A 13,047-nucleotide genomic window follows, 5' to 3' on the forward strand; every position below is an offset into this window, starting at 1 on the left:
TCTTAGGTATGCTCCCTCTAATTCTCCTCTCTCTCTCGCTCTCGCTTTCTTTCTTTCTCTCTCTCCCCTTCCAGAGGACCTGAGCCCTAAGACCATGAATTCAGGACTACCTGGTCTGACGACTCCTGGCTGTCCCCGTCCCCAGTTCACCTGGTCGTGCTGCTGATCCAGTTTCTGCTGTTCTGCCTGCGGCTATGGAACCCTGAGCTGTTCACCGGACGTGCTACCTTGTCCCAGACCTGCTGTTTCGACCCGCTGTCTCTCCCTCTCTCTCTCTCCCTCTCTCGCTCTCTCTTTCTCTCTCTACCGCACCTGCTGTCTTGACCTCTAAATGCTGGGCTATGAAATGCCAACTGACATTAACTCCTGAGGTGTTGACCTGTTGCACCTTATATAACTCATGGGGCGGCGCACAATTGGCCCAGCGTCGTCCAGGGTAGAGGAGGGAATGGCCGGCAGGGATGTAGCTCAGTTGGTAGAGCATGGCGTTTGCAACGCCAGGGTTGTGGGTTTGTTTACCACAGGGCGACAGTTTGAAAAAAATAAAAAGAATGTATGCACTCACTAACTGTAAGTCGCTCTGGATAAGAGAATCTGCTAAATGACTAAAATGTAAATGTAAATAACCACTGTGATTATTATTTGACCCTGCTGGTCATCTATGAACATTTGAATATCCTGAAGAACGATCTAGCCTTAATGACCATGTACCCTTATAATCTCCATCTGGCACAGCCAGAAGAGGGTTTAGCCACCCCCCAGAACCTGGTTCCTCTCTAGGTTTCTTCCTAGGTTCTTGCCTTTCTAGGGAGTTTTTCCTAGCCACCATGCTTCTACATCTGCATTGCTTGCTGTTTGGGGTCTTTGGGGTTTTAGGATGGGTGTCTTTATAAGCACTGTGACAACTGCTGATGTAAAAAGGGCTTGATAAATACATTTGTTTAATTGATTGATATTGCTGTACGGTTTCTAAGATACTCCTGACAGCAATTACTGGCCAAGAAGATGGCATATTATATAATTGAAAAACTACCGCCTTGTAAATATTGAACTAACATGCCATGGCTGACATACATTACATTTACCATTCTATAGCGATAACCCTGGTGTGCTATGGTGGAAAGGTCACCTTAAACTTCCTCCATACTATCTTTACGACTGTGACACGGTCAGACAAGTGCCCCAGTAGTGTCGAAAAAAGGAACTCCATGATTAGCACTGCAGTGCAAAAATGTGAATTCCATACAGAACATTTCTGTCAGCCCTCAAAGTAGCTTAAGTGGATGGAAATTGAAAAAGTATCCGCCTGAAAAAGATAGACCTGTGTCCTATAGAGAGACTTCAAGATCAGCTTCCAGACAGAGTGAACAGAGCCCTGAAATTAGTGATCCTTTGGAGAGTGCAAGAAAATACATTGTGTTCCCCACTACCGGTATTAAAAGGGTCACTCCCATTGCGCCAAACTCAGGTGTCACTCAAAAGTTTTTGCTCCCAAGTCACCAACTTGTGCGTGCTACTTTCAAAAGTACAAAATTCAGTATTGGCAAAAAGTATGAATTACTAATACATTACTCTTTAAGTTGATGTTAAAATGGTTTGCCATTAGGCTGTTTAAATTAAACGTAATTGAGTAACTCCACTGAATGTAACTGAGTGTCATGTTCAAATAAATGTCAGAACCTCTCTAATCGTTCATAATCTGGGGAACATTACCCTACTTGGGGCATTAAGCCAATCAGGTCCATAATCCCATTACACAGTAGACTGCATGTGGATTAGACTTCCACAGTTTATGAGAATGGTGTCTCACATTGGAACCCTTTTATGCCCTGATTGACATTTTGGTACCAGAAATAACAAAACTCAGTGCTTCGTTCCTATTGATGTCTTGGAATTACATTAATGTCTTCTTCAAGGGTTGTAAGATCACTGTGAATGTCCAGGTCAGTACAGAAGATTGACTTATACTGTATGAAGAGATGGTGTAATAAAGGATGGGGGAGCAGTATCTTACCCTCAATACCCTGGAAACCTCTGGATACTGGTTCTAAGTGAAGAGATGAGCCAAAGAACCCTTTCTACATTTCATCTTATAACCTCTTTAAATAAATAAAAATATATATATTTTTTGCCTTAAGAACTCTGAAGGCTACTGTTCGTGAAGTGCCATAAATTACAAGACTGCCTAACTCTTTCCAAGGGACAAAAATATTCCTAACCACTGCTGCTCTGTTTGGTTGTCCAGAATTATGTCCCAGAAGTACAGCGCATGTGAGCCTGCATATAGATTTCATTTTCTTTCATTGCACCCAGTTGAGCCTTTCTAACCCAAGAGTCAAATAAAAGCAGTAATATCGTTTGGCAACTATATCGACAAACTACTGAGACACTGCAGTCTGCAGACACAAAACGTATTTGCTAATGACAGCACAATATTATTTCACATGCTGTGCTTGACTGGGATAATTTCCAACATATGAATACAACACCGCCAATGCATTTCGAATAGATAAACAATTTGAATATTGCTTTAGAAATATAGCTAATATTAAATTAGGCTTGATTTTGATCATTTTCAGGTAGTCATAAAGACACCAGAAACCATGCAAGATCTACAGCTAATGAATGGAGTTCCACACACAGTAGTTAGCATTCGATTTTCAACAAAGGTGCTCCTATAGCTACTGCTGCTACCCCTCTCCTAGTGGGGAGATAAACGTCACCTCTCTTCAAGGGACTAGTCTAAGCACCAGCTCACGTTGTCATGGAAACCATTAACTGGCACACAATCTCTCTGTGCTCTCTCTCTCTATCTCTGTAGAAATGCCTGACAAACAAACCAACCAGCCCTGTGCAGGATAGATTTCACAGGAGAAAACTGGTGGAGAATTTTGGGCAGAAGATTAATACCTAGATCTAGATACCTAGGCTACCTAAGGTACCCTGGACTTGAACTCAGCTTTGCTGCTTCTTTATATCAGATATAATTATTTTTTTATATTTTATTTTTTTATCCAACAAAAAATATAAATCAGAGATTGGTATGTGCAAGGAAACCTATGTGGTATTTTGTTTGGGTGGATTGGTGAGGGGGTGTACATATGTACGATCTTAATTTGATCACTCTTTTGTTGCTGAGAATTTTCTTGCACCGTAAATAAATAAATTCACAGAAAAGCCACACTAACACGTTTCATGTAGCCTACTTTTGGCCAGCTCATAGCTTAACCACCGATCAAGCAACATTATGGACTAAAAGTTAAAATCATGTTGCTGTAGGATTATTTTGCTGTGACAATATACTGTAGGTCAAATTAAGATCCTGCATCTGTATGTACTGTATTATGCATGCGTGCCAGTACTTGTCAGTGTGTGTGAGTGTATGGTGGATTTTGTGTGCACCGGGCAATACTCAAAGGGAACCCATTATATCCAATAAAAAATAGCTTCAAACCCTTGCATGTGTTCTGTTAACGCTGCATTAGTAATAAGGACACATTAAGTATTAATAGAGTGTGGAGATGGAGGTGTAAATACCTGAAGCAGCGTGCATCGTGAAATTTACTAATTACCTTTAAATCTGTGTAAAACCCAGTAATGGTAAGATGGATATCACATTTCTATTGCTACTCATAATCTGAATGCCAACTAATAGGGAAAATAAACTAAAATGATCTGCTGCTTTTTTCAACATTTGGAATTAAAACAATACATTGGCTAGCCTGGGCAGGGATGGACATTCTGCCTACTGTACAGAGCTGCAAACGCACACAGAGGAGTGGGTTACTACTAATTTATGGAGCAGGTAGGTAAGAATGACAAAGAATTTCAATAATCCTCAAATACCAACTGGCTTATTACGACAACTTTGGGATGGTGATTGAACTCTGGACTAAGCATTTATTATTGATATCAGGGTGCACACATAACTTGCAAATGCTCTCAGTTACGTGTGTATATGCGAATATGTATAAATAAAAAATCCCCATGCATGTTCATAATGATGGGATCGTGTGAACCAACGTTAATTCAACCAGAGGTAGGTTATCCCACATGATTCCATTATTTCATATTAGGACTTGTAATTCATCTGCATGTGATGCCTTCCAGCATATGGGGATGATCAGCGGCTGCCAGAGGAAATACAGAGAAATCTCTCTCCCAAAGGGAGACTTTATTAGCTCATCTGAGGACAAAGTTACATTACAGCTCTATCCGCTATAAGGTGAAGTTGATATACAGTGCCTGGTGAAAGTCTACACCACTTGCACAGTCTTCACAGTTTGCTGCCTTAAAATTACATCTAAAAAGTGAAAGAATTAATTACATATGTCCCCACACCCTAGAGGCAATACTTGGTGGAAGCACCTTTGGCAGATATTGCAGCTGTGAAAATGTTTTTATACAATTCTACCAACTTTTCACAACCCTTAGGGCAACATACAGCTGTATATCCATTGTTTTTGTCAAAAAAGCTCAGTAAATTTGGTTGGGAATTATTGATGGACAGCAATATTCAAACCTTCTCTCTGATTTAAGGCAGGACTGAGACTGAACCATTCAGGAACACTCAACACCTCTTGGAAAGCCATTCTGGTGTGTCTTTGGCATTAACATTTGTGTAATTGTCCCTTTGAAAAATAAAACTCTATCCCAGGGTTAGGTTTTCAGAAGACTGCGGTGGGATTTCCACTAACTTTTTACCTGGGCTTTGCTCCTTTTATATTTATTTTGATCCTGACAAACTCCCCAGTCCCTGCCGGTGACAAGCATAACCATAACATGATGCTGCCACCACAATAATTTTTTAACACAGGCTTCCTTCTTTTCACTTTATCATACAGGCCAGTAATGTCAAGTGAATGCAATGTTGTTGATCCTCTGTATTTGAAAGTGTTGTTGTGGCAGCATCATGTTATGGGTATGCTTGTCACCAGCAGGAAATTGGGAGTTTGTCATTATGGGTTATAAAATAAATAGGATATTGTACATTTTCCAGCAAATATTGTCTCAAGAAAACTAAAGTGAGGCATACTACCGTCAGACTCATTACTACAGTACATGATACTGACAATCACACATACTTGCTAAGCCTACTAAATAGCATGGAGATATTGTATGTAATTGCAAACACAGCAATGATATAGCACACATGCCTTGTTTTGAGTAGGATATGTTAGGGCTAACAAAGCTGGTACATGGCCCCTCCCACAAATTTGCTGCAATGTGACTTACAGAGAAAACTCCAATAATGTGTGGATCACAGGAGGTTGGTGGCACCTTAATTGGGGAGGACAGGCTTGTGGTAATGTCTGGAGCGGAATTAGTGGAATGATATCAAATACATCAAACTCATGGTTTCCATGTGTTTGATACCATTCCATCTACTCCTTTCCAGCCATTATTATGAGCCGTCGTCCCCTCAGAAGCCTCCACTGATGTGGATTTATTGTCTCTCTCTTTTGGCCATGCGTTCTGAACAGATACAATTTGTGTAATGTATTTTGTTCCCCAATGGCTTCGCTTTAAAGTATCACACTATATACAAAGTATACAGTATAAAGAGTACAACAAAGTATAAGAAGAGAAATGTGTTATTGTATTCTACTGTACTGTACGTGCAGTCATGATTAGTGTGAAATAAAATAAATACTGTACAGTCATAAAACAAATATACTATTGCAACAGCTCTAGTAACATCTCATTTATCACGGAAACAGAAATATCACATTTACATAAGTATTCAGACCCTTTACTCAGTACTTTGTTGAAAAACCTTTGGCAGCGATTACAGCCTCGAGTCTTCTTGGGTATGAAGCTACAAGCTTGGCACACCTGTTTTTGGTGAGTTTCTCCCATTCCTCTCTGCAGAGCCTCTCAACCTCTGTCAGGTTGGATGGGGAGCGTTGCTGCACAGATATTTTCAGGTCTTTCCAGAGATGTTCGATTGGGTTCAAGTCCGGGCTCTGGCTGGGCCACTCAAAGACATTCAGAGATTTGTCCCGATGCCACTCCTGCGTTGTCTTGGCTGTGTGCTTAGGGTCATTGTCCTGTTGGAAGGTAAACCTTCGCCCCCAGTCTGAGGTCCTGAGCGCTCTGGAGCAGGTTTTCATCAAGGATCTCTCTGTACTTTGCTCCGTTCATCTTTGCCTCGATCCTGACTAGTCTCCCAGTCACTGCCACTGAAAAACATCCCCACAGCATGATGCTGCTACCACCATGCTTCACCGTAGGGATTGCGCCAGGTTTCCTCCAGACGTGACACTTGGCATTCAGGCCAAAGAGTTCAATCTTGGTTTAATCAGACCAGAGAATCTTGTTTCTTATGGTCTGAGTGTCTTTAGGTGTCTTTTGGCAAACTCCAAGCGGGCTGACGTGCCATTTACTGAGGAGTGGCTTCCATCTGGCCACTCTACCAGAAAGGCCTGATTGGTGAAATGCTGCAGAGATGGTTGCCCTTCTGGATGGTTCTCCCATCTCCACAGAGAAACTCTAGAGCTCTGTCAGAGTGACCATCGGGTTCTTGGTCACCTCCCTGACCAAAACCCTTCTCCCCCGATTGCTCAGTTTGGCCGGGCGGCCAGCTTTAGGAAGAGTCTTGGTGGTTCCAAACTTCTTCCATTTAAGAATGATGGAGGCCACTGTGTTCTTGGCGACCTTCAATGCTGCAGAATTGTTTTGGTACCCTTACCCAGATCTGTGCTCGGAGCTCTACGGACAATTCCTTTGACCTCATGGCTTGGTTTTTGCTCTGAAATGCACTGTCAACTGTCGGACCTTATATAGACAGGTGTGTGCCTTTCCAAATCATGTCCAATCAATTGAATTTACCACAGGTGGACCCCAAACAAGTTGTAGAAACATCTCAAGGATGATCAATGGAAACAAGATGCACCTGAGCTCAATTTCGAATCTCATAGCAAAGGGTCTGAATACTTATGTAAATAAGGTATTTCTGTTTTTAATTTTTAATACATTTGCAAAAATGTCTTATAACCTGTTTTCGCTTTGTCATTATGGGGTATTGTGTGTAGATTGCTGAGGATTTATTTTTACTTCAACCGTTTTAGAATAAGGCTGTAACATAACAAAATGTGGAAAAAGTCAAGGGGTCTGAATACTTTCCAAAGGCAATGCAAATGGTAATTGCTCTCACATGCTGACCAGGCTTAGAAGTGAACATCCTAGCTAGCAATGCATTCTGACACTTCTTATTTGACTCTGGAGGTTTGTAAAAATATGCAGGTTCACAAGCATGTTTGTTTCAAAGGAAAGGTTACTTGCATGAGGAATATCCTGTGTAGCTCAGTTGTTAGAGCATGTCGCTTGCAACGTCAGGGTTGTGGGTTCGATTCCCACGGGGGACCAGTATGCACTCATTACTGTAAGTCGCTCTGGATAAGAGTGTCTGCTAAATTACCAAAATGTCCAAATGAATATGGAATTGTGTTTAATTCCCAAGCGGAACATTCTTTCAAAGTTTGCTTTACTGGTTTAAGTTAAATGGTGATTGAAATATCAGATAAACGTGCTATGTTAATATCAGATAAAAGTGCTATGTTAGTTGCATTATTCTAACCACTGGTGGATGTGTGCTGCTAAAATACAATAACATTTGGAATGCATGTGTATTCATGCATGTGTATGAAAAATGTATGCACTCACTAACTGTAAGTCTCTGGATAAGAGCGTCTGCTAAATGACTAAAATGTAAAATGTAAAATGTGTATGTTGTTGCTGTATGTGTCTTGCTGGAGACAAATCCAATTTCCCCTTGTGGGATTAATACAGTTTATTCAATTTAATTCAAATTGTCTAGGAAGTTCTTATGTTACAGAAAAGTAATAGAAAAGCAATTGAATGGTATTGCTATAGCTACATATGTAGGATTAATTTGAGCCAGTTTGCTATAGCAGGAAAATAATCCTGCAGCCACAGGAAATGTGAATTATTATGTGGATTATAATTAATGGACATTTTTTGTAGGGGTTGATACATTTTTCATTAGGGCAAATCAAGTCTGACATTTTAAAGTCGAAATTACAAACTTTAGAAGCATTTTTATACCTAAAATACACCACAAGTTTGCATTTCCTGCGGTGCAGGAAAATTCTCAACAAAAGAGTGATCAAATTAAGATCCTACATCTGTATACTTATAGCTACTGTAATCACAGAAGAAGCGCTGATACAGCACTATGTACAGTATGTTTGTCACAGCTAGCATGCATCCTAAATGGCACCCTATTCCCTATGTAGTGCACTACCTATGAGCAGGGTCCCTAAAAGTAGTGCCTTCAGAAAGTATTCACTCCCCTTGACTTTTTCCACATTTTGTTGTGTTACAGCCTGAATTGAAAATGGATTAAAGTGGGATTTTATTGTCACTGGTCTACACACAACAGCCCATAATGTCAAAGTGGAATTATGTTTTTTGAAATGTTTACAAATTGCATGGAGTCACTCGGTGTGCAATAATAGTGTTCAACATAATTTTTGAATGACGACCTCATCTCTGTACCCCACACATACAATTATCTGTAAGGTCCCTCAGTCGAGCAGTGAATTTCAAACACAGATTCAACCACAAAGACCAGGGAGGTTTCCTAATGCATCGCAAAGAAGGACACCTATTGGTAGATGGGTAAAAATGTAAAAAAGCAGACATTGAAATACCCTTTGAGCATGGTGAAGTTATTAATTACACTTTGGATGGTTACACTTTGGACACCCAGTCACTACAAAGATACAGGTGTCCTTTCTAACTCAGTTGCCGGAGAGGAAGGAAACTGCTCAGGGGTTTCACCATGAGGCCAATGGTGACTTTAAAACAGTTACAGAGTGTAATGGCTGTGATAGGAAAAAACTGAGGATGGATCAACAACATTGTAGTTACTCCTCAACCCTAACCTAATTGACAGAGTGAAAAGAAGGAAGACTGTACTGAAAAAAAATATTCCAAAACATGCATTCTGTTTGCAACAAGGCACTAAAGTAATACTGCAAATATGTGGCAAAGAAATTAACTTTTGTCCCCAATACAAAGTGTTTGGCGCAAATCCAATACAAGCTTGCCTTAGGCAAAATCGAATAGGAAAACCTGATTCAGTCTGCTTATCACTAGACACTGGGAGATTAATTTACCCTTCAGCTGGACAATAACCTAAAACACAAGACCAAATCTACATGGGAGTTGCTTACCATGAAGACAGTGAATGTTCCTGAGTGGTCAAGTTACAGTTTCGACTTAAATCTACTTGAAAATCTTTGGCAATACTTGAAAATTATTGTATAGCAATGATTAACAACCATTTTTAAAAGAATAATGGGCAAATGTTGCACAATCCAGGTGTGCAAAGCTCTTAGAGACTTACCCAGAAAGACTCACAACTGTAATCACTGCCAAAGCTGCTTCTACAAAGTATTGACTCAGGGGTGTGAATACTTATGTAAATGAGATATTTCTGTATTTAATTTTCAATACATTTGCACAAATAAAATCTAAACATGCTTTCACTTTGTCATTATGGGGTATTGTTTGTAGATGGGGGAGAAATAAAAATCTATTTAATAAATTTTGAATTCAGGCTGTAACACAAAATGTGGAATAAGTCAAGGGGCATGAATACTTTCTGAAGGCACTGGATATTGAATAGGGTGCCATTTGGGATGCATACCTAGACCCATAATCACACTCCCTCACTGCACAGTCCTGCCATGTGAAAGGACAGTCCCCATTCAAAGAGTCCCATAGAACTATAGCAGTTGTGCTCTTGTCTAATCAGCACCATGGACAGCAGCCAGAGTTCTGAAGTGAACGCCACTCACTCTGCTTATGTTCTTTCCCTCTCAAAGCATTCTTGAGTTTGCTCTAAAAAACATTGCCAACATTTTGAACATGTAAAAAGGACATTGCTTAAACGTATGTATTGTTGTATATATTCTTGTTGGAGTGGGTATCAATAAAGGCTCCTCTATTGAGTTGAGTCTACCATCTGAAAAAAGTGAAACTATGGAGAATATGTACAGTAGGCCAGTCTATACATTGTAAACAACACAGGTTGTAGTGATATAGCGCTACACCTGTTAACACCACCAGCATGTAAACACATTTAATATGTCTATTAATCTCAGTGAGGTAATAGGATCCGTAAATATTGAATATTTTCACATTTAAATTTACTTTAGTGGATATAGTAGGCTATAGCATTATTATCAATAGGCTTGCGTCCTGCACTTTCAGCCATCAATGCTAGTGATTGGTAGCACATAACCTTGAAACCAGCAAAGTTTTTGTAAAATGCCAATGTAATTTCAGTATTACTAGTCATTATGCTCGATTATGTTTGCCATGCATAGGTCTACAGTTCTGATTAGCATTTGAAGTAGGTAACTATCGTCATGTTTACCTCGACATGTAGCCTACTCAATGTACACTGTGGAAATTATTATAGCATATAACGTTAGCAATCTTAGCCAGGCCTAGTGTGTATTTTATTGCACAAACTCATCTCACGTGTAATAATGGACATGGCAGATATATAGTCTTCTAATAACAATAATATACCGTTTATGAAGCATGGGCATGGCAGGTGGGGATGCTGAACATTAAGAATGTAGCCTATCATCCGAACTCACCTAGGACGAAAAAGGGGAGTTCAGTGTTTTCTAGATCGTCCACGACGACTATTTCTCCCGGGAAATCATTTCTGACCGAGAACAGAAGCTTGGGCTCGGAGGCCGATGAACTATGCATGATGGTCAGGTCGTTTTCTCTCAAAAACGGCAACGCAGACACGGTGACGCTTTTCATTTTGCATTCCATGTCTTGGGACTGATCCTCGTCGGCATTCACACCTTGAATATTAGCAGCTTTGAAGGCAAGAATCCATGCGAGCGAGACAAGCAATCTCAGACCCATCATGCCCGGCATCACCGCTACTTCGTATCCCCGTCTCCTCTCTGTTCGAGGGCTTCACTTCAATACTGGGAGGAAGAGGAGCGAGAGGGAATGCGCTGGCAAAGCACACATTTCCGGGTTGTTTTGTTCGGGAAATAAACTGCTCTTATTTCGCATAAATCTCCATAGCCTATGCTATGTCACATGGTTAAAGATTATTTTTGATCATTTCAATGCAGCGTGGGAGTTGTATGATAGCGGGAAAGGCAAAAATGCGCAGTACCACTGACCCCTTTATTGGAAATGCTCAAATCAAGCTATTGAAGATGCTGCTCAACTCGGAGCCCACTAGTGCAATATGGGATAGCCGACTGTAATTGCGCGCCAATACGTTTATAGGTGTTTATTATAGGCTACAGTAATAACCTGTATTCAGTCGCCATCTGCCCACATATTGTGAGGATTTGCAATGTTCCAAACAAACTGTCAGTATTAATCTAAAAAAAAAACATCAGCCCTGTGTTTTATTACAGCATCTGCCCTGTCAAAACAGAGGTAACTCCAGTACTGTCAAAACAAAGGTAACTCCAGTACTGTCAAAACAAAGGTAACTCCAGTACACTAGGTCACTCAACTTGAAAATACATTATGGATTACCCTACCCCTTACTGTCTTTGAAACATTAAAAGTAAACAATCAATGAATATCAGGAGGACTGAATATAATAGACAAAGCATAACTCAAGCTATCACAGACACCATGCATATATTAATGGGAAGGTTGCATGAGACTTGCAAGAGAGTGGAGTCATCAATATTAAAAGAAAATAAAGTTTGCATGGGGTTTTGCACAGCCTCTATTCTGATAACCATGGGAGTAGAAAGAAAGAGAGCAACTGGGTGCATCTGGTGGTGAGGCAAGTGGCAGGTGCAGAGAGGGAGAGAGGGCACAAAGTCTGGTTCTAAGAATGATCTCTCTGTGTAATCTTGAGCTCCTTCCAGCAGTCGAGCAAGGCTTTAGCAAACGGTATAGCGGTTCTGTGATTAAAGGCCACACAATTCATTTCCAGCACTGACCTGCACCATAATTGAGCTCTGGGGGTGGGAGAGAGCGAGACAGCAACATCACTATCACCATCTCCGGTTTTTGATATCCCTTCTTTTTGGGTGATCTTTCAGCAACACGTGTCAAATCAAATCAAATCAAATTGTATTTGTCACATACACGTGTTTAGCAGATGTTATAGCGGGTGTAGCGAAATGCTTGTGCTTCTAGCTCCAACAGTGCAGTATTTAACAATTACACAACATATACCCAATACACACAAAAAAGTAAGGAATGGGATTTAAGAATATATACATATATGGACAAGCAATGACAGAGCGGCATGAACTAAGATACAGAAGAATAATATAGAATAGAATGCAGTATATACATATGAGATGAGTAGTGCAAGATATGTAAACATTATTAAAGTGACTAGTGTTCCATTTCTTAAAGTGGACAGTGATTTCAATAGGCAGCAGCAGCCTCTAATGTGCTAGTGATGGCTATTTAACAGTCTGATGGCCTTGAGAAAGAAGCTGTTTTTCATTCTCTCGGTCCCAGCTTTGATGCACCTGTACTGACCTCGCCTTCTGGGCATGTTATTGCGGTATGCATTCGGAAAGTATTCAGACCCCTTGACTTTTTCCACATTTTGTTACGTTACAGCCTTATTCTAAAATAAATTAAATTGTTTTTTCCCCCTCATCAATCTACACACAATACCCCATAATGACAAAGCAAAAACAGGTTTTTATAAATGTTTGCAAATGTATAAAAAAATTAACGTAAATATCACATTTACTTAAGTATTCAGACCCTTTACTCAGTACTTAGTTGAAGCACCTTTGGCAGCGATTACAGCCTTGAGTCTTCTTGGGTATGACGCTACAAGCTTGGCACACCTGTATTTGGGGAGTTTCTCCCATTCTTCTCTGCAGATCTTCTCAACCTCTGTCAGGTTGGATGGGGGAACGTCACTGCACAGCTATTTTCAGGTCTCTCCAGAGATTCTTACCTACTGACTAGGCCACTCAAGGACATTCAGAGACTCGTCCTGAAGCCACTCCTGCATTGTCTTGGCTGTGTGTTTAGGGTCGTTGT

The 13,047-nt window shown here is 40.4% G+C and overlaps 1 protein-coding gene across 10 annotated transcripts in view; it reads right to left on the minus strand.

Annotated features, from left to right (window-relative positions):
* The window catches only part of LOC121580909 (astrotactin-1), a 263,865-nt gene extending 252,624 nt beyond the window's left edge, over positions 1 to 11,241 (minus strand). For 5 of the 10 annotated variants that reach the window (XM_041896090.2, XM_041896089.2, XM_041896086.2 and 2 more), the window contains exon 1: positions 10,638 to 11,241. In XM_041896090.2, coding sequence (XP_041752024.1) covers positions 10,638 to 10,932 — 295 coding nt within the window. In that variant the 5' untranslated portion in view covers positions 10,933 to 11,241. The remainder of the gene's footprint in view (positions 1 to 10,637) is intronic. The other 5 variants (XM_041896095.2, XM_041896092.2, XM_041896087.2 and 2 more) reach the window with 1 other exon arrangement.
* Positions 11,242 to 13,047: the final 1,806 nt, after the last annotated feature.

Source organism: Coregonus clupeaformis, chromosome 14, assembly GCF_020615455.1.
Source record: "Coregonus clupeaformis isolate EN_2021a chromosome 14, ASM2061545v1, whole genome shotgun sequence".
Lineage (NCBI taxonomy): Eukaryota > Metazoa > Chordata > Actinopteri > Salmoniformes > Salmonidae > Coregonus > Coregonus clupeaformis.